Source organism: Clytia hemisphaerica, unplaced genomic scaffold (genome assembly GCF_902728285.1).
Source record: "Clytia hemisphaerica strain Z4C2 unplaced genomic scaffold, Clytia hemisphaerica genome assembly, whole genome shotgun sequence".
NCBI lineage: Eukaryota > Metazoa > Cnidaria > Hydrozoa > Leptothecata > Clytiidae > Clytia > Clytia hemisphaerica.
Window position 1 is genome coordinate 177,256 of NW_027103354.1, and position 20,395 is coordinate 197,650.

Consider the following 20,395-nt stretch of genomic DNA (forward strand, 5'->3'; position numbering starts at 1 on the left):
CTCTTTTCAGTTATGTAGCCTTAAAAGCTTGAACCGCCCACCCTATTTTGACTGCTATGGCTCACTAGATGCGCCCGAAAAAAGAATTTATGACGTCATTGCGAATCACGTGGAAAAATCAAATGGTAAGAAACATTCGCCTCGAACAAGTCTTTTAGATTTCGTTGGAAAACTAAATACACGTAAGTTGCCCTTACCTTATGGAATCCTATTTTATCTTTGTGATAACCCCTGTAATTCCCCTTATGTGCTTCATACATCTTCCAATGGGTTTGTGTTGCATGCTTAGTAAGATAGTTCGTTTGAATTACACCGCGATTGCATGTTAAATCAGAGTTTCTGGCAGTTCTTTCAGTCTTGATAACTCCCCTTTCGCCCTATTAAAAATGTCAGTTATCACTTCAGGATTGCCAGAAGCTCTGATTTTGGGAAGAGGATCTATAATGTCGGACGCATTTAACAAAGCTGCAGAAGAAGTGAAAACTTTGGCGGGAGATCCCACCAATGATGAGAAACTGAAAGTTTACTCCCTTTTCAAACAAGCCACTGTTGGTGACTGCAATACAACTCGTCCAGGAATGATGGACTTCACTGGTAAATCAAAATGGGATGCGTGGAATGCTCGCAAGGGTGCTTCAAAGGAGGACGCGGAAGCCGAATATATTACCACTGTTGAAGAGTTGAAGGGAAAATACGGCACTAAATAAATATAGACATTGGGGATTTGTGAAGCACATTAGAATTTTCTATTTTTATACACAAGCATGATTATCATCTAATTTTCTGAATAAGCATTTGTATATCAACCCAATCATATAATATATAAACTTGTTGTTTTATGCTCTGTTAATTATGTAGCAGGATATGCTGTTTAAACTTTCCATAATATTTTCAGAGAATAATTTTCATTTTATTATAAACATTATGAATTTAATTGAGTGCAATATATTCCATAAAAGTTTTTATTCCACAGGTATTATGCAAAATTGATCTTCTATTGTCAGTGAATGGCAGTTTTTATGTCACATCCAGGCCATATTTTAGAAAGTCAAGGCAGTGTCCGAAAAGGGCACTTTTTCTTATGTTTTTCCACTAAAAAGGCTGTTTTTATCAAAATTTTAGTAATTTCATGAGGGGCAGCGTCCGATAACCCAAGGCTTAAAGGGCATGAAAAATGGCCAAATGAAGATTTTTAAACATACTTCTTGAATAGGGTTGGACCTTAGGTTATCATTTTGTAAGTCACAAGCAAAATAACTTAGGAATCCTAGGCCCAAGTTTTAACAGGCTGAAAGGTGCCATAAATCTTTTCTTCTTCAATATAGAAGCTATTTTGTCAGGGATTTTTTGTGAGATTGACTTGGTTGGCGGTTGGTTGAAAAAGTTTTTTCAGAGGGAATTTTATTTGGCAGACAAAGGATATTTTTGACTGAAAACACCATTAAAAAAAAGGAAAAACCTGTTTTAAGCACACATTTGGGGAATGAATAAAGCCACTTAAATTTGGTAGATAACTTAACAAAATTAATTTTCATTTAAATTTTCAATTTCCCTAAAGGTTTTCATGGAGTAAAAGAAACCTATTGCTTTTGTAAACAAAAAATAGCAAAGTTACAATATAATGTTTTAATTATAAGAGAGAAAACCTTCTATTTATTATAAATTAAAGTGTCAGTATCAATATTTTCATTTTTCAAAACCTTTTCTTGTCACACTTGTTTTTACTACCTTAAAGGAATTAATTTACGCTACAACCTATTTTTGCGAGACAGCTACCCTCGCATGAAAATTAAATTTTAAGGACTTCTTTAGTGATCAACTTTCGACTGTAAATTTTTGCGAGAATTTAATTTCGCGAATTGGCTAATTTCAAGAGACTTTAGCTTAAAAAACTTAATTTTCACAAGGCTTAAATTTAGCAAGAGATGAGTTTTAAAATATTTGTGAAAAAGGTGAAATTTGCGAAATATAATCCCCGCGAAGATTTATTCCCTCAACCCTATTAGCCCCTATTCTTTTGCATATATCTCAGAGAAAAAATTTTTAAACGACTTGAAACTTTATACTTTTAACAAAATCTTATTAAGAGTATATGTGCAAAATTTGAGGGTTATAGCTTGTCCAGATCAAGTTTTATGACTTTATTGTGAAACATGACATAAAACCCAGCTAAAATCGCTTAAAACTCAAATTTTAAAGTGCTGATAACTTTTGAACTATTTATTAATCATCTTCAAATTTTGACACATGATAGGTATTGACAATATAAATTTCTTTAATTAAAAAAAAAATCATCAAGTTTTGAAAATTTTACTCATATTCAGCACAGATTTTAAGATAAAATCTTCATGGAATTTGCAAAACCGGTAATTATGTTAAAGAACATTTTATCTTTCAGAATTTTCAAACAGAATCTAAATATCATTATTGGTTCGATTGTAATACTTTAGGCATAGAAACTTTCGCGAGCAGAAACTTTCGCGAATTTTGGCCCTTTTCGCGAAAGTAAATGTCTTTAAATGCTAGGAAGGGCCATTTGCGAAAGTTTATGCTCGCGAAAAATTCTTGACAAAATAGAGTGCTAATAGGGTTTTAAGGTACACCAACATCTGACCAAGGTACATCAACATCTGACCTTTCAAAACCAACCTTTAATGTATTTCCAACCATCAAAGACATTTCTGTCTAAGGAAAAAAATATGCGGCAGGGTTTGGAGTAAGAATGTCCTGGGTAGAAAAGATCACAATATTTCTTGCTTTTATTATTTAACTTTATATGTTATAGCAATGGCAGACTCAGGATCAGCCGGTGCCCCAAGAGGACGAGGAGGATTTGGCCGTGGAGGTCGAGGTGGCCGAGGCCGTGGTAGAGGAAGAGGCCGTGGACGAGGAAAGCCTGAAGATAAGGAATGGACTCCAGTCACCAAGCTTGGAAGATTGGTTAAAGATCTCAAGATCAAATCTTTGGAACAAATTTACCTGTACTCTTTACCCATCAAGGAGTGTGAAATTATTGACTTTTTCTTGGGACCTTCGTTGAAAGATGAAGTGTTAAAAATCATGCCTGTTCAAAAACAAACCCGTGCTGGTCAGCGTACCAGATTCAAGGCTTTTGTTGCTATTGGTGATTTCAATGGACATGTTGGTCTTGGTGTTAAGTGCTCAAAGGAAGTTGCGACTGCAATTCGAGGTGCAATCATCCAAGCTAAACTTTCCATCATTCCAGTCAGACGTGGATACTGGGGTAACAAACTTGGAAAACCACATACTGTACCATGCAAGGTTAGTTGTTACGAACATGGTCAAAAATACCCCCTGTTTTTGTGACATTTTGTATATGATATCTTTAACCAAAGGTTTTTAGGTGATTTAATGTGGCTGACACTAAGTTTATATATTCCTCAAAAGGGGAAAAGATCGAATTTCAAAGTGCAGAAAAAACGGTTACAATATCTCTTCTAGATATCCCTAAATTTCACTCTAAGCCAGGTGATTTTTTGTGGCTTACATTGTCATGTGGCAGTCACAATTTTTAGAGAACAATTGTGGCTTACCAGGTATGTGTAAAAAAAAACAGCGGAAATTTCAATGAAACGATAGAGAATTAATATTTTTATTAATGGGTGATGGATCGTGGTTAAAACTCGACGTGAAAACACGTGGTTGACATTTCCAAGTAGTCAACTGTAAATGGTTGTAAGCCACAAACCATCACCTAACAGAACTTTTCAAACTACTACAAGCCTAGGTTAAGCTTTGAACTTGAAGTGTGTAAATTTTCAGCTGTCAAAACAAATGTCAGCCACATTTATCACCTGAAGTGTAAAATTGAAAAATTGAATTAAATTTTCAAATGTCACACTATTTTTGACCATGATCTTACATTATTAGGATCGATCTAGGGCGCTGTGGTATAGTGGTCATTGACCTGGGTTGCTGCACAGGTGACTGAGGTTTGATTCCCACTCGGGTCCACTTGAATGAACCTTCGCCCAGGTCAACCCATGCCATGTGAGGAGAATTGGGTAGTCAGTCCAAGGTTTTGACGGGGCGCCCATTGAAAGTGTCTATAGTGGGGAAAATAGGCCTCAAATCCTCCTGCAACCCGACCAAATAGAAATAGAAAAACTTGTGTGGTTCTTGATTTTGATTAATTTGCAATATTTGTATCAATATTCTTTTTGGGTGCTGCTTGTAAGTCCATGAATATCTTAACTGGCTCGTATTTTACACATTTGAATAGAAAATATTGTTCAATAGTAAACAGGGCCAAAATAGATTGACCACTTCAAATCCATTTAATCAAAATACTGGTTCTAATGGCTCCACCGTGGTTGACATCTTTGAACATAAATAGGTTCAAATCTGTGAGGGTGGAGCAAAATTTTACGTTTGTGTCAGGTTGAAATTTGAGAAGTTTATACGGGTATATGGGGGAAAATGATATTTTCAGAATTTTCTGGGGGGAACTAAAAAACTGAAAAGTCATAGGGGGAAAAAAGAGGGGAGATTAAAAAAATCAAGAATTTGGTGGGGGAAACAAACCCTGGAGGACACTATGAAGGTCCTCATTTGATCTCCTTTCAATTATAACCTTTTAATTTTCTTGTTTTCTTTGTTCAACATTCATAACAAGGATTGAAAATGAAAAGGAAAATCAACGATCATTTCAAATCCATGCAATAATAACTGTTGTTGATATGGCTCCACAGTGACCTACAGCTTATTTAATTACTGCCATTGTAAATAATGTTGAATTAAATTTGGGAACTGAGGTTTTTTGTAAAGAAAGTTGATAATTTTTTGAATCTCGTTTGGGCAAAGGACTTTGATTACTCTTTAACTTGATATGCTTTCAGGTAACTGGCAAATGTGGATCAGTCACGGTGCGTTTGATTCCTGCTCCACGTGGAACCAGCATTGTTGCTGCTGGTGTCTCCAAGAAATTGTTGATGATGGCTGGTATTGACGATTGCTATACATGTGCCTGTGGTACAACCGCAACTGTTGGCAATTTTGGTAAGTTAAATTGTAGATTATTTATTCTTATGTAATTAATAGCTATCACACTGAACTGAGTACACTATGGGATATATTTTTCTTGTTCATATGCCTGGCTCATCCATTTTGTGATCGTGATGGCGTAAATTAGCAAAGCTCATAATGTGATCAAGCTTTTCAAGAAACGTTTTCAAGATTATAGGCAAATTTTGGCTGAAAACTCCCTAAAAATAGGGTTGATCATTGTCTTTCCTTTTCAAGCCCTCGACCTAAGCATCTCAGAACCGTTTTTTAATTTTTGTATGCTTATAAAAAAACATTTTTCAAGTAGGTTATTTTGACAGGTAGCATTTAAATCATCCACTTTTATCTGGTATTTTATTCTTGTTACAAAATTCCTCTGATTTTCTTTAGAAAACAGCTTTTCACTTCTAAAAAACATACTGCTTCGTTCGTAGTCAATTATGACGAATAAAAATGAGATGTATGAATTTATGTTTTGTTTTCTTACAGCTATGGCAACTTACATGGCTATTGCCCGTACCTTCTCATACCTTACACCAGACATGTGGCCAGAAACGCAATTCAGCAAATCACCTTACCAAGAATTTACCGACTATTTGGCCAAGAACCACACCCCTGGTGGTCGCCCAGCACCCGTTACCAGCGCCTAAGCAAGATTTTCTTACATTTTAACTGGTATTTTTTTATAAATAAAAATTTCGGTTAATTATCCTCATATAATAGCAAGACCTTATCCCCTCTCTTGGGTTCAAAATATGTTTTGATTTATACTTATAGTAGTGCCTTAAGTGGATTAAATTTCGCGTGGATTAATTTTCGCGACTTTCGCAAATTTTGGCCATTTTCGCGAAATTTAATCCTCGCGAAAAGTTTAAAATCAGGATTTTTGCAAAAACCCCTAGGAAAATGAAAGAAATTAGATAAAAAAGAGGCCGATTCGCGAAAAAAAGTCCACGCGAAAATTAATCCACTTGAGGTACTGAAGAAAAGGGTTTCGATGACTAGAAATATTAGATCACAAAACAATGATTTTTGTCGACTCACTCACGCCGCAAATTTGATCCAAATCTTGTGCTCTAGCCATCAGAATCCTAGAAACAATACCATTTTCAGTTATTGTCGATTATTTTTAAGGCTGATGATTCTGAATTTGGGTGTTCACTAAACTTGGAAAAAACTCACGTATGTTTGAGTTTTCAGGCAAAATTCTAAGACCACTGTCTTTCAATCATTTTGGACGCGGAAAACTAAAAAACAAATGTCTAAAAATTTTATCAGTGTTAAATGTTCATTTTTCTCCGAGTCGAGAAGTTGCCACTTTGGGCGTACAAACTTTCGCGAATCAAGACGTAAAATTGAGAATTTTCACACGAAAAAATGGTTAGAGGGGAAAATACTTCTTTGATTGGCTTGAAACATTTGTCCTTTGACTTATTCTTTTAGCAGGCTAAACAGTATAATTTCATTAAAGTTTGAAGTTTAAAGATTTTCTTTTCTTTCCCGAATGGTCCTTCCTATAATTTTTAAAGACATTTACTTTCGCGGAACGGGCTAAAATTCGTGAAAGTTAATAATAAAGTAACTACTACAGTATATGGCCCCCAAAACGGAGGTTTTCATTAAAATGAAGATTCTGGCTTGTAGATTTATCAGAATTAAACGATTTTTGTTTATTTTGAATGAATGATGGTTATACTCGAGAATGAGCATGTTTTTGCTAGTTTGAGACAGATTCAAAATAACATATTTGCGTCTAAAGGAAGTATTTTAACACCAAAATTAGATAAAAACTGCATATAACTCACTCTAGCTCCTTGGATATTGAAAATAAGTTATGAAAACGGGGTATAGGAAACTTTCTACACCTAATGCCGTTTAGAAAATGCCAATACATCTGTGACATTAGAGGCTGGGTAAAAGATATAGCATCTTGAAGGTCAACCAGTATTTTGGAGCCCTAGAATCAGCATTGACAAAACCGAAAATTCTAAATATGAGAAAAAGCAAAAAATCTTGGAATCCTATTCCTTGATACCTTGAGCTAATAGTTTATAACAAAAAAATAACATTATATATAAAAAATTTCGCTGAATCAGCAAAAACGGCAAATTCTGTCATTTTTTTGCAAAATATAGGAGAAAAATATCTTTAAAGCTCAATATTTTCAGTTTCAATTAATAGTATAGGGGAATTAGGTCATAACCTTAAAAAAATTGATATAAAGGTCTTGTTAGACGATAACATTCGGTAACATTTTTGTGTAACATTTTCTAAAAATAGCAAATGTTGTACAAAATGTTACTGTGTAACATCGATTAACATTCAGAAACATTCAGAAACATTCAAATGTTAACGAATGTTACGCGCAGATAGCAAATCAAAAAAAAATGATTTGCTCTCGATGGTTAACATTTTGAATCAAAGGATGCCGCCATTTAAAGGGAATTTAAAAGGATACTTCAAGTGCGCACGTGTTTTTTCGCCGATTTTTCTCTCTTTTTCTCTCTTTTTCTCTCTTTTTTAATAAAAAAAATCAAATGTTACTCACAAAATGTTTGCGTGTAACATATGTTAACATTTCTTGAGCACATTTTTGAAATCTTCTATTTTTAGAAATGTTAGCAAATGTTACACAAAAATGTTACCGTCTAACAAGACCTTAAAGCTGAAAGTTTGCACAGAGTTCATAGTGAGAGCTACAATGTTCTTCGTGTGCACAGACTTGTTAAAAGCAAACTAACTTTTTTAAATGATCAATTAGGTCTCTAAGATCACAAAAACGAGTGGTGAGAAAAATTTTGACCATTTTGCTGGTCCCTATGTGACGTCATCACTTTTGCTTGGGCTTGAAAATGAAAGTTAAAATTAGAAGCTCATATATAGTTCAGATGAAAGATATTTATCCAAGGATTCCAAAAAATATCACAACATTAGCCTCCGTCTCGGAAGAGGACTGGGCCCGAATTTGCGGACGTTTTCACAGTTTCACTTTCGTTTTCGGCTAAACGACAGCGTTTTCAAGCAGAAAGCAGAGGAAATCTGTGAAATTATGGCAGGGAATGCTAACCTATTTTTCCAGTGTTTCTCAAGATTGGAGCAAGATTATTGTTCTAGAAGGTTCATAAAGGCCTTATAGTTTCAGATTAGTATTATTTCATCAGAAAAAACATTTACACCAAAGCTCCTTATTGATATGTGAAGGCTACCAAAAATAGCAATGTCCTCCATCAGAACAACTTTAACATAAGGGACAAGGACAGTCAAGAAGTCTACTTCTTAGTTGAAAATTTGCACAAAATACTTAGAGAAAATGGTACTATGGAAGCCCATTCTATACTCCTAAACTAGCAATTAGCTGTCGCTATGAATGCCCCGCCGATAGCAGATATTAGCCCAGAGGAACTTAGTCATGAAGAGAGCAAGGGAATCATAATCAGACTATAAATTGGTGAAATGAGTCTTCATAAAAAAAGTGCTCAATGTTACTAGAGCTGTTTAAAGTTAAGAAGCACGAGCCGATGCGGTTAAAATTTTCTCAGTAAGATCCATACATAACGAAAGTGTCAATCCAAAAAAAAACATGTTTAATCTACCCTCTCTGATGCAAAGTGACTTAAATTAAAACCATTACAGGTTTCGCAACATATTAAGAACTAGAATGATATCAAAGTTGATTTTCTTCAATCACCAGATAAAAATCTAATAAAAATCCCTTTTGAAAACCCAAACATAAGAATGTGTACTGTGAAACTGAAAGTGCTTCCCTTTCATAAAGAATATACATAATGCAGATTAAAAGGTGAATTTGAAAATGAAATTGAATATAATTTCAGTCATTTGATTTGAAATTTAAAAAGTAAGTAACTTTGGACTGGTGGCATACTGTAGATATAATTTATTTGTATCAAAGGTTACTGAAAATTATCTGAAAAACTTTAACAATCTTTATACGTGTTTCTGCAAAAAGTTTTCAGTTAGAATAAAATTTCTTCATGGTTACTAAAGATATGAATTTGATAGTTGCTCTCAAAATTGCCAGGGGAATTTTCAGATACCGTGTCCTGTTGTAACCACCGTCAACATGGTTAAAAACTTTTCACTTCACAGGTAGGTACAACATTGTGTTTGTATTTTATTGGACGTCTGGTTCTAAAAAGTCAAAAAGTTTGTTCAGTTTTGATTTGAGCAAAGTATACTCCTGCGTTCAACATCAATACGGTACAATGTGCCGTGGTGGTATTAGTAGAGAGAGTGTTCGAGTCTGTTCATAATATGAGGCTGAAAATCTTCGGCGTACATTACATATCGAAGTACCGTTCTGACAGTGACATAAACAGCATTTTCAAAGTTTGCTTTTTAAGCTTCAATATTGGCGTAAAGAATTATTCACAAAATAGCATCAAATACTTCATAATCCATCGTTTTCGGCTTTTTTTCCGCTTCTGTTTACATTTTTCTGCTCGCTGCTTCCCATGCACAATCATTTTTTTTGCTGTAACACTGTGTGCTTCAAATGTCCACGAGAATGAATCAGTTCATGTTAGTCATAGTATATTTTCATTGGCATGTCTCACTCACTAAACCTTTTGTAAGAAACTCGATGTTGGTACCAGTTTTTGGCACGTTTTGGCGCAAGGCTTACTCTTTGAAAAATTACTTTCGGCGCATGCAATATCCATATAATTATAGGGTACTCTGGGTTTTGTCTTTCCACCAAAAATTTCAATTTAATTTCCTTCAAAATGAAATCACTATATAGGTAAACAATATGAATTAACGGTCAATTTCCTTTTTGTCTATGCCTTTATAATATCAGCAGGGTTTCGTTAGAGCAGCGCATAACACTCTGTCTGTGTGTGTGTGTAACAAACTGTCATTGAAGATGTCCATCGTCCATTCTGACAATTGTATAAGGTTTGATCTAATATCAGTAGTTTGATAGTTATTCATTCAGTAGCAAACAATGTCCCTCAAGTAAATCCAGTTGAGCAAATACGTTATAACCAAGCAAAAATCTTGTGTGCTGTTTGTTGTTTGTGAAAGCTTTTAGCTGTGTGGACTGGCAGTGCAGACGGGAAGCTAGTACCTTCTCTGTCCGTGCATAGCTAGGAAATCAATACAAGTAGCAGCAAAAGAGATATCGCGCGCGAACATTTTTTAACCGCGCGCGGCCCGCTCAGAATCGGAAGAAACAACATGAACATGAATCTGAATCATGAATATTTTTCTGGTGAGCAGGTCCGCTACGTGAAGCAACAAAAGCCCCTGCGGGGCAATGATAGTTGAAAGATCAGCAGTTGAGAGGGTTGATTAAAATAGAACTCAAAGCACACAATAAAGTATATACATATATATTTGTCCAGAAAGAACTGGCATGTTGCTTGCTTTGTTTTGGTGTTTAAAATTATGTACTTATCAGTCCTAAAAAAATACAAATTTGAATATAATGAGGGCAGTGAGTCTGGTTAAATGTTACTATATTTACAAGAAAGGATTACTGAAAAAATACTACTGTATGTATGTACTACTGATGAACTAAACTCAAAAACTAAAACTTTACCATAAATTTACATTACGACAATTTAAAAATCTATCTTTAATAGCAACAAAGAAAAAAACATGGCTCAAAGTTTTAAACATAGAGCAAGTCAGAGCTTCAATTCACTGATTCAGTAGGTATAGAGCTTTCAAAATTTGAAAACAGACACTGCATAGACCTTTTTTTAAAGAGACAGCCATGTTGAATAATTATGTACTCCAGCATAAAAACAATGATACAGCCATGCATAATTACTGTATCATGCATATTTTAAAAATTATGCATGGCTGTATCATTGTTTTTATGCTGGAGTACATAATTATTCAACATGGCTGCCTCTTTAAAAAAAGGTCTATTGGTTACTACAAGACATACTATCCACACGGTTTTTTCGATTCATGAAAAAAATAAAGTATTTATCAAAAAAAGGTTCACTTTTTATTTGGTAATCAATTCCAACAAACAACAATCAATATATACAACAGTTTTTTGAAAACCATCCCACAGTGTAAACATTATCAACCAACTAAACCCACACCGCCAAAATTGTAAAAATAAGTCAATATAATTTCAATCAACAATTTCTCGTAAAATGTTTTTTTCCAACATTCTGATACCAATCATGGCTGGAGGCATCATGTGTAGAGTGACTGTGTGGCATTTCATTGCTTTTAATGATCACAATACCAAACATCAACCAAACAAAACTGACGCCAAGCCAAATCTGGTGATTAAAAATTTCCATGAAAATTATAATTGAAACTTATCTCGTAAAATGCTTTTTTCAACATTCTGGAGGTGTTCAAAGTTAGAGGTATCATATGTAGAGCCAAGCAATACATGAAAAGTCATTTGCTATCCCATTTGCCATGAGATATATGTTCCAAAACTATTGGTAGGTTGTTTGGAAGTAAAGAAACCCACACAGTTTGCTTTATTTTGAAGATTTAACTTGAAAACAAACTGCATTTTTCCAGTAGAAACTCATGTTTCAACCTGCTACATAACATTGGTCAGTCGGGTCTGCTACTAACATGTAATAGTTTTATAATAGCTGAGCTTGAGAATCCGTAGGCAGAACTTGTAACATGTATTATGTGTATAATTATGTCAGTCGACTTGAATCATGATACATTACTCACATTTCACTGGATGCATTTTTGCTGTGAAATTATCCGCAAAATTTTCTGACCGCGTTCTGAGACGGAGGCTAATATACCTGAAAATCAATATTTGAGAAGCTATAAAGGAAAGTAGTTGTAAAAATGACGTCATCGATGACGTCATCGGTACTTAAAAATTGTCGAAATCGAAAATTTTTTGTTTCATTTGAAAGAGGACCTGCTTGGGAACAAAAAATATTACACGTTTTTTTTTTTTAAGAAACACACTTTTAAGAAACATGAGGCTCAGAATGCCTAAAAACTAAGAAACATGCTGAGGCTGAGAATGAGAAAATAAGATTTTTTAACTCGTTTTTTTTAAGAACCTTCCAACCCAGCCTTCCATGAGGCTGATTATGTTAAAAAAGTTTAGAAACATGTAAGAAACATTTAAGGCTCAAAAGGCCGATTTCTTAAGAAACATTGAGGCTGCGTGGTGAAACTAGTTTCTTAAAAAAAAAAACGTGTTTTTTTTTTTAAGAAACACACTTTTAAGAAACATGAGGCTCAGAATGCCTAAAAACTAAGAAACATCTAAGAAACATGCTGAGGCTGAGAATGAGAAAATAAGATTTTTTAACTCGTTTTTTTTAAGAACCTTCCAACCCAGCCTTCCATGAGGCTGATTATGTTAAAAAAGTTTAGAAACATGTAAGAAACATTTAAGGCTCAAAAGGCCGATTTCTTAAGAAACATTGAGGCTGCGTGGTGAAACTAGTTTCTTAAAAAAAAAAAAACGTGTACTACGGAAAACCTTGAATTTCACTTGATAGGAAATTATCCTGTGAAATGCGTTTGACTTGACTCTCAAGCTTTTTAAAGAGTCCTGGGCGTGCCCGAAGCTAACCTTTCACAGGCAAATTTAATGAATTACAATTTTGCTGACAGGGGCTCATAGGGAGAGATTCAGATTTTTTTGTAGTAATATTTTTTGTTCACTAGATGATCCTCTTGCAAACGAAACAAAAATTTTTCGATTTTGACGATTTTTTCATTGTCGATGACGTCATCGATGACGTCATTTTTCGAGCTATTTTCCGTTATAGCTTCTCAAATATTGATTTTCAGGTATATGTTGTGATATTTTTTGGAATCCTTGGATAAATATCTTTCATCTGAACTATATATGAGCTTCTAATTTTCACTTTCATTTTCAAGCCCCAGCAAAAGTGATGACGTCACATAGGGACCAGCAAAATGGTCAAAATTTTTCTCACCACTCGTTTTTGTGATCTTAGAGACCTAATTGATCATTTAAAAAAGTTAGTTTGCTTTTAACAACTCTGTGCACACGAAGGTAGCTTTCAGAACATAGTGGCTCTCACTATCAAGGAAGGTGTCAGGAAACTCACATTAAAACCCCCCACCTTCAGCACCTTGGCATCCCCAGTTATGACGTCATAATCGATGATGGCTGTCACATATTTTGGTCAAAATTCAAGTTATCCAAATATGCAAGTATTATATATCAATCGATCGCAAATTGAAAGCTGAACAACTTTTTAGCTTATGAAAAATCCTGAAAATGTACTGAATGTGAGTAAATTCAGAGACAAAGTCGATGACGTCATCAGGACAAAAATCCTAAAAATTCCAGTTGGCCAAACATACAAGTATTATATATCAATCAATCGCAAATTGAAAGCTGAACAACTTTTTAGCTTACAAAAAATCCTGTAAATGTACTGAATGTGAGTAAAATGGAATATTGCCTCTGACGTCATCAGGGTAAAAATGCAAGGATAGAATTCGATGCGATGCTTTAGTTCGTCTAATGGCTTGTACTTTGGTGGGCTTTTTCGTAAAAGTCTTTATTATTCTCATAGCATGGAAGGTTCCTTTTCCAGTGAGTGTACGAATGTTGCGATCAGCGTTATTCGCGAAAATTGTTCCAAATTGGGTTTGTCACTAACTTGGTTTGTTGTAAGTTCATTGGGTAAGGATTTCGTTTCGGATGTCGCTTGGCTGGATGACAGAAGCGTATCGGGTGTTGTTTGGTTGGCTGACTGAATTTTCTTGGTTGTCTTTTGATCAGTTGACGGAATTTTCTCGGTTGTCGTTTGATTGATTCATGGATTCGTCTCGGCTTTCGTTTGATTGATTGATGGTTTCGTCTCGGCTGTCGTTTGGTGTTACTTGATGGATTTGTTTCCGTTGTCGTTTGGTTGGTTAACGGATTTGCCTCTGATGATATGGATGCAATAGCAGATTCTTTGAACAATTTAACTTCTGCAGAGGATACGGAAAATCCAAATTTCGCTAAATGATCAATAAACCATCTAGTGGCGAAAGATTTGTCAAGATCTTCACCTATTCCTAAAGCTATCGGAGCAATTGATGACCTGGCTGGCCGATGTTGATTTGTTTGAGCTTTGAAGTGAATAATTGTTCGAGGAATTTGCTCATGTGTTTAAAACCAATTATATCGCTTCGTCCTCAAAATTAAATACTACCGATACAGTAGCTGCTGTCTAAAAACAACAGAAACCTAAATAAAACTTCCCTTTGAATGAGATATCTATGATCTTTATATTTTTGCATTAGTTTTGTTTTCAAATAATTTCTATGGTAGTAGTCAGCTTCTTTACTCAACTTGACCATCTTGTCACCTTCGTCAAGCCATTGGCATAACTTTTTGAAATTTTCAGTCTGGATTGCATCGGGCTTTCTACCTGAAGATTTGTCGTTATTGTCGCCATTGGATTTGTTCAGACGGAAACCAATCATACATACAATGTGGTATACAGCTTCCGCTGCAACTAGGTCAATGTTGAGTTTGCGAGGGGATATAAGCTGTAATTGAAGAACTATGACCACACCGTATGTCTGAATCGCAGATCGCTTAGAGAGCCGAAAAACCGAGAAAAACAAAGAAAAAACGACAATATCAATAATCAAGTTTATTTATATGCGTATTGATATAAAGCATATAAAGTACGACAATTATTTTTTTCGAGCGACGTGAAAAGGTCTATTTCTGATACACCTAAACCTTTCTTAGCCTTAGTATAATTCCGCGTCTACACGTTTTTTTTTTTTAAGAAACACACTTTTAAGAAACATGAGGCTCAGAATACCTAAAAACTAAGAAACATCTAAGAAACATGCTGAGGCTGAAAATGAGAAAATAACATTTTTGACACGGTTTTTTTAGAACCTTCCAATCTTTGCATGAAAAATAGGCTGATTATGTCAAAAAGTTTAGGAACATGTAAGAAACATTTAAGGCTCAAAAGGCCGATTTCTTAAGAAACATTGAGGCTGCTTGGTAAAACTAGTTTCTTAAAAAAAAAAACGTGCATAAGAAACTCTTTTCGCTAGTGGATGAGATGAGCAGAGGCCTACCCTATGTGAATTTCTTGTCAATACAACTCTTTGATCCCTTTCACACTTTGCCTCATTTGACAATCACGCCCATCTACTCGGGCCTTGGGTGGCAGATAAAGGTGCCACCGCATCGTTATCCGCCCTGTAGCTGTACTTCTTCTCTTCTTCTCCGACTTTCCGCCGGTCATCCCAGCAGCAGGTCATCATCTATAATCTCATACACGTTTTTTTTAAGAAACACACTTTTAAGAAACATGAGGCTCATAATGCTTAAAAACTAAGAAACATGCTGAGGCTGAGAATGAGAAACTAACATTTTTTAATTCGGTATTTTTTTAAGAACCTTCCAATAAAGGCAAAGTTCCAGAAAAATACAAGTATTTTTATGTAAGTTTACATAACACAGGTAGAAACACTTTAGAAAGTCAGAAAATCAATAGAAGATAGGAAAGTACCGTAGATTAGTCTATTGGACTAGTGCATTATCGACATGCATCCTTTAAGCTTGACAAAGTTTAGAAACATTTAAGGCTCAAAAGGCCGATTTCTTAAAAAACATTGAGGCTGCTTGGTAAAACTAGTTTCTTAAAAAAACGTGTAGCCGATCAGTAAGGCATATGCAGAACCATTGTGGAGCACGAAGAGCCTACCGTGAGTATCACAGCGTGAATAAATTCGAAGCCATCACAGAGAGGAACTACCATCAGGAACGATCCAAGAACCAGGAGCATGGGCTGATATAAGTGCAATGCGGTTCTGGACTAAAGGCCAACGAGCATTTTTTGACATACGGGTTTTTCAACGCCTACGCTCCAGCAGTACTCTAGGAAGAGCCTCCCCAGCTGGCACACAACGTTGTTTCAACGTTCATCTAACGTTATATGGACGTTGTGAACGTTAGATAAATGTCGAAAAAACGTTGTGTGCCAGCTGGGTCAGAAGCGCTTTTGAAGCTAATAACGAGAGAGAGAGTAGAAACACCAATACAACAGAAGGATCATCGAGGTTGACCAGGGATCGTTTACCCCTCTAATATTCACCATTAACGGAGGTTATGGAAGGGAAGCCAGTCATTTCATAAAAGCTCTTGCAATCCTATAATTAGACAAACGTGATGAACTACTGTCTGTCACCCTCAACTGGTTGCGGACAAAGCTAGGACTTGCCCTTATAAGATCCACCGTTCTCTGCCTGAGAGGAAGTAGAACTTTGAAAAACAAAATCACAACAAAAGACTTTGAGGATATCATAATCAGTGAGTCGATTGGGTATTTATTTGTCATAAAATATATTTTATAAATTTACTAATTGAATTCATTCATAGTTATGTGGAAGATTTGGATATCTCTGTAAATTTTGTTGATTTTTGCGCCCGTCAAGGGCGCATTAATGAGTAGTAGCTAAGGAAAATCTCAGAAAATCGTTCTCTAAAAACTTGGCTCGATGGTTCGATTTTATTAATCTTACGTTTCTCGGGTGGATATTTCAGACAGCGAGTCAAGCTTTAATCTCGATAACCTGATATCATTGATAACGTCTCGATTTTAGAGGCGTTGCTAGGAAATGCCTCAATATACTGTTTTTTAATGAGAAAAATCAAAACAAAACATCCAGCAGAAAAAATTACACACCAAACACGTTTTACTCTCACTTGAGAAAAAAAGTTAATCTTATACTTCTATACGGCACAGGTGTGTCTTTTTATTTTTAATTCTTTTTATAAGAAAACTTCATCTAAGAATATCATGAATTCTCTATAAAAGTACAATCCATTTAAAAACATAGATAAAAAGATTGAAGCGATTTTACTAGTTTCCTATAAAAGATGAAACCCTTGTTGTCGAAATGTAGGCCTTTATTAAACAGGTGCTCTGATAAAAAATAATTGTTTCAGGAGTTTTTAATTGCAATGCATCGTATCCAACATTGAGATAGAGTTCTTACTAGTGGGGGGCGTACGGGGGTCGCAGACACCGAAATACCGACGCATATTTCTTGAATTACCGTCAACACCGATAGCAAAAAAATACAAAAATCCTTATTTTGTCACCGCATGGCATGTTTGACACCGAAATACCGTCACTTTTTTCTTCAAACACCGAAACACCGACAGAAAAAAGGGTTAATACCGTCACACCGTCAAACCCGTACGCCCCCCCTTACTATATCCGGTAATGTTATTCCAGAATAATACTTTTAGCAACGGGCGCATCATAGCCTTGGCTATTAGCTAGTATAGTTTATTCGAAATAAAATTTCTTATTGTCTAAAAAAAAGAAAGAAATTCGAGGTAATATTTTCTCTTTGTTGAAAACTTGGCCTCTGATACTTAACTCAGGGTACGAAGAGCCGCTTGGAGGTTAGCCATCATCCAGTCATCCCGTGGGGTATTTAAAATAAAAACGCCAATTATTGCTCTTTTCGGCAATTATATTGCTGAAAACGAGAATTTTTTGAACGATGAAATGCTGAACCAGCAGAAAAGTAAAAAAAAAGTAAATAAAATGAAAACTAATTGCCGAGAAGAGCTATATAGTTGCTATTTTTATCTTAAATACCCAACTGTCCATCATCATCATGTCTGTTGGCGAAGGCTTCTTCATAAAAGCGAAAGACATCATTTAGGCACAGATATCAATCTATTTACCGCGTAGCCCGGCGGAAACCCGGCGGTATTTCTCATTCGTCAGAACTTGTCTAAAATTGATAGCAATTTTCATTAGAATAATTTACCGCCGCCGCCGCCGGGTTTCGCAGTGTTTTGCGGCAACCCTCCGGTAATCAACATTTTTCATTAGAATAATTTACCGCCGCCGCCGCCGGGGTTCGCGGTGTTTTGCAGCAACCCGCCGGTAATCAATATTTTTCATTAGAATAATTTACCGCCGCCGCCGCCGGGTTTCGCGGTAATTTGCGGAAACCCGCCGGCAAATGTCACTTTTTCGTACAGAATAATTTACCGCCGCCGCCGGGTTTCGCGGTAATTTGCGGAAACCCGCCGGCAAATTTCATTTTTTTATTAAAATATTTAGAGTTTGGTCAAAAATAATCGTTCAAACCTTTTTACGTTCATTTATGACATAGGTGTACGTTTTTTCAGAGTGAGCTTAAAAAATTTCAAACACATTTAAAATAAAGTTATAAAATAGCTAACATGATTAGTATTTAAACTCGATATAAATCAAATATTAAAAAAAAACGTTAAACCATTTAGAAGACGCAACTAAATACAAAACTTACTGCAGTGACTTAATAAAACAAAATTAAACCTTCACTTAATACCCTCATCCCATCGTACTTAATCTCAAAAAACCCTTCTATATAATAAAAGCGATCCTTCTCTTCATATGCGCGGCGATCTTGCCGCGGAAGTTTGATCTTGAAGCGAAAGCATTCTGTAATTTATTCATAGCGGAAAAAAGTGCTGACACGGCAAAACATTACTTTAGGATGAAAGCGGGAAGCAAGCGTTTGAAATTTCACATCGCGATATGTTTACAGTCGGGACAAACTTGAATGTAGCATATAAATTACATAATATTATATTATGTTTGTGACTGAGAATTTCCTATCGTCTTCGATACTATTAGGGTAATATCCACATAGTTTGATTTACGGTATTAGAGTTTATTCCAGTGGAAATCAACTGACTACATTCTGACATTGGCTGAAAGAGACGAAGAGAAAGATGGTTTCAAGAATTGAAAATACAACAGATTGCTACAAGCAGCACTTTAATGATTCTTGTAGCCGATTGAAGAAAGCTGTGTTTAAAAAGCTAAAAAGCCACAACAATACTAAAAGTAGTATTGTCAATCCACATTTCAAGACAATACCGATCACCGATATACACCGAGTAACCTTTGCCTCTGTATTCGGCAGAAACTTCCAGGATTATGAGCTTTCTGAACGTTCTACCAGCTTTAAACAAAGTCACAGATTTCATGTAACTACGCTTCAAAGACTGGTGGAAATCTTGCCTAGCGATGCTATATTCAAGCATCATTCATCGGGTGATGTCACCATTAACACCCCTTGGTGTCAATTTTTAGAGAATCGTGAAATTACTGTTGATGGGAATATGGCTTTTTTTGAAAAGGGACGCTTAGGTATCCCAATTAGTGTTGACATGTCCACAGAATATTTGAATGTTTTTGTTCCATGTGCAGGATTTGAAATGGATGATGAAATTCCAAGCTGGGCTGGCACGTTTCACTTGGAAGACATAGGTCTTCATATACCTCTTCAAGAATTCCATGCTGAAAAGGCAGATGGAACGATCTCTCTTGACAAACAATTATTTGATAACACAACCATTCCCAATAAATATGCAGGTACAATTGAAGAAATTACTTCCTACTACAGAACACCTAGTAGGGAAATTGATATAAAAGGTATTGAAACATTGGCTTCAATTTGTAAGAAATATAAAGATAATCCTGTATGGATTGGGGGAGATTTTAATCTCCCAGACATTGATTGGGCATCCAATAGTATAGCTGATCACCAATATCCCAAGAAACTAAATGAAGCATACCTTGAATTATTTGATAAAGGTAACCTTGTGCAACTTGTTGATTTCACAACAAGGGAAAACGCTACTCTTGATATTCTCCTGACTAATCGTCCAACATTCCTTGAAAATTGTGAGCAGTTGGCTGGCTTTGGTGATCATGACACAGCAATTCTAACTGACATCATCTGTCATCCACAAAAGATCAAACCTGTCCAAAGAAAGGTATTTGTATGGAAAAGAGCTGACATTGCTTCCCTCCGCAAAGATATTACTGACAACCTTGCCAAGATTACCTCAATGGAAACTGTGGAAACACCCATCAATGAACTCTGGGAAAATTTCAGATTAATCCTTGACAATGCTCGAGATAAACATGTCCCATCAAAGTTCACATCTACCAGATATAGCCAGCCCTGGTTTAACACCGATTGCAAAAGAGCAGTTAAAAAGAAAAAGAGGCGTTATCGTGTGTACAAGAGGACCAAGCTTGAAAAAGACCGAGAGAAATATAAATCCGCTGAAAAGGAAGCTAGAACCAAATGCAAAGAGGCATATAACAACTACATCAAAGAAAACATTCTTGATAGTGATGGTGATTCAAAAAAGTTATTTGCCTTTATTAAATCTAAAAAGTCAGATGTCATTGGAGTCAGTCCCTTATTAGATGAAGGTATTATCCACACTAACGATAAAGATAATGCTGAAATTCTTAATAAACAGTTTGCTAGTGTTTTTTCAGTTGATGATGGAACTACCCCAGAAGTTAATGGACCAAAAAGCGCCGCAATCATGCAGATCCACATCACCAAAAATGGTCTTCTCAAA

The 20,395-nt window shown here is 35.5% G+C and overlaps 1 protein-coding gene across 1 annotated transcript; it reads left to right on the plus strand.

Annotated features, from left to right (window-relative positions):
• Positions 1-97: 97 nt before the first annotated feature.
• On the plus strand, positions 98-5,781 carry LOC136820786 (small ribosomal subunit protein uS5-like). Its single transcript, XM_067077016.1, has 4 exons — positions 98-182; positions 2,786-3,282; positions 4,860-5,019; positions 5,515-5,781. The coding sequence occupies exons 2-4, from the start codon at positions 2,788-2,790 to the stop codon at positions 5,673-5,675; spliced, it is 816 nt and encodes a 271-aa protein (XP_066933117.1). The 5' UTR covers positions 98-182; positions 2,786-2,787; the 3' UTR covers positions 5,676-5,781.
• The last annotated feature ends 14,614 nt before the right edge of the window (positions 5,782-20,395 follow it).

What these genes read in the sequence shown, in the direction of transcription:
- LOC136820786 (XM_067077016.1), top strand. Translation starts at nt 2,788, where the DNA reads ATGGCAGACTCAGGATCAGCCGGTGCCCCAAGAGGACGAGGAGGATTT. An exon ending in CACATACTGTACCATGCAAG is followed by an intron (nt 3,283 to 4,859) that starts GTTAGTTGTTAC and finishes ATATGCTTTCAG; the next exon opens with GTAACTGGCAAATGTGGATC. An exon ending in CGCAACTGTTGGCAATTTTG is followed by an intron (nt 5,020 to 5,514) that starts GTAAGTTAAATT and finishes GTTTTCTTACAG; the next exon opens with CTATGGCAACTTACATGGCT.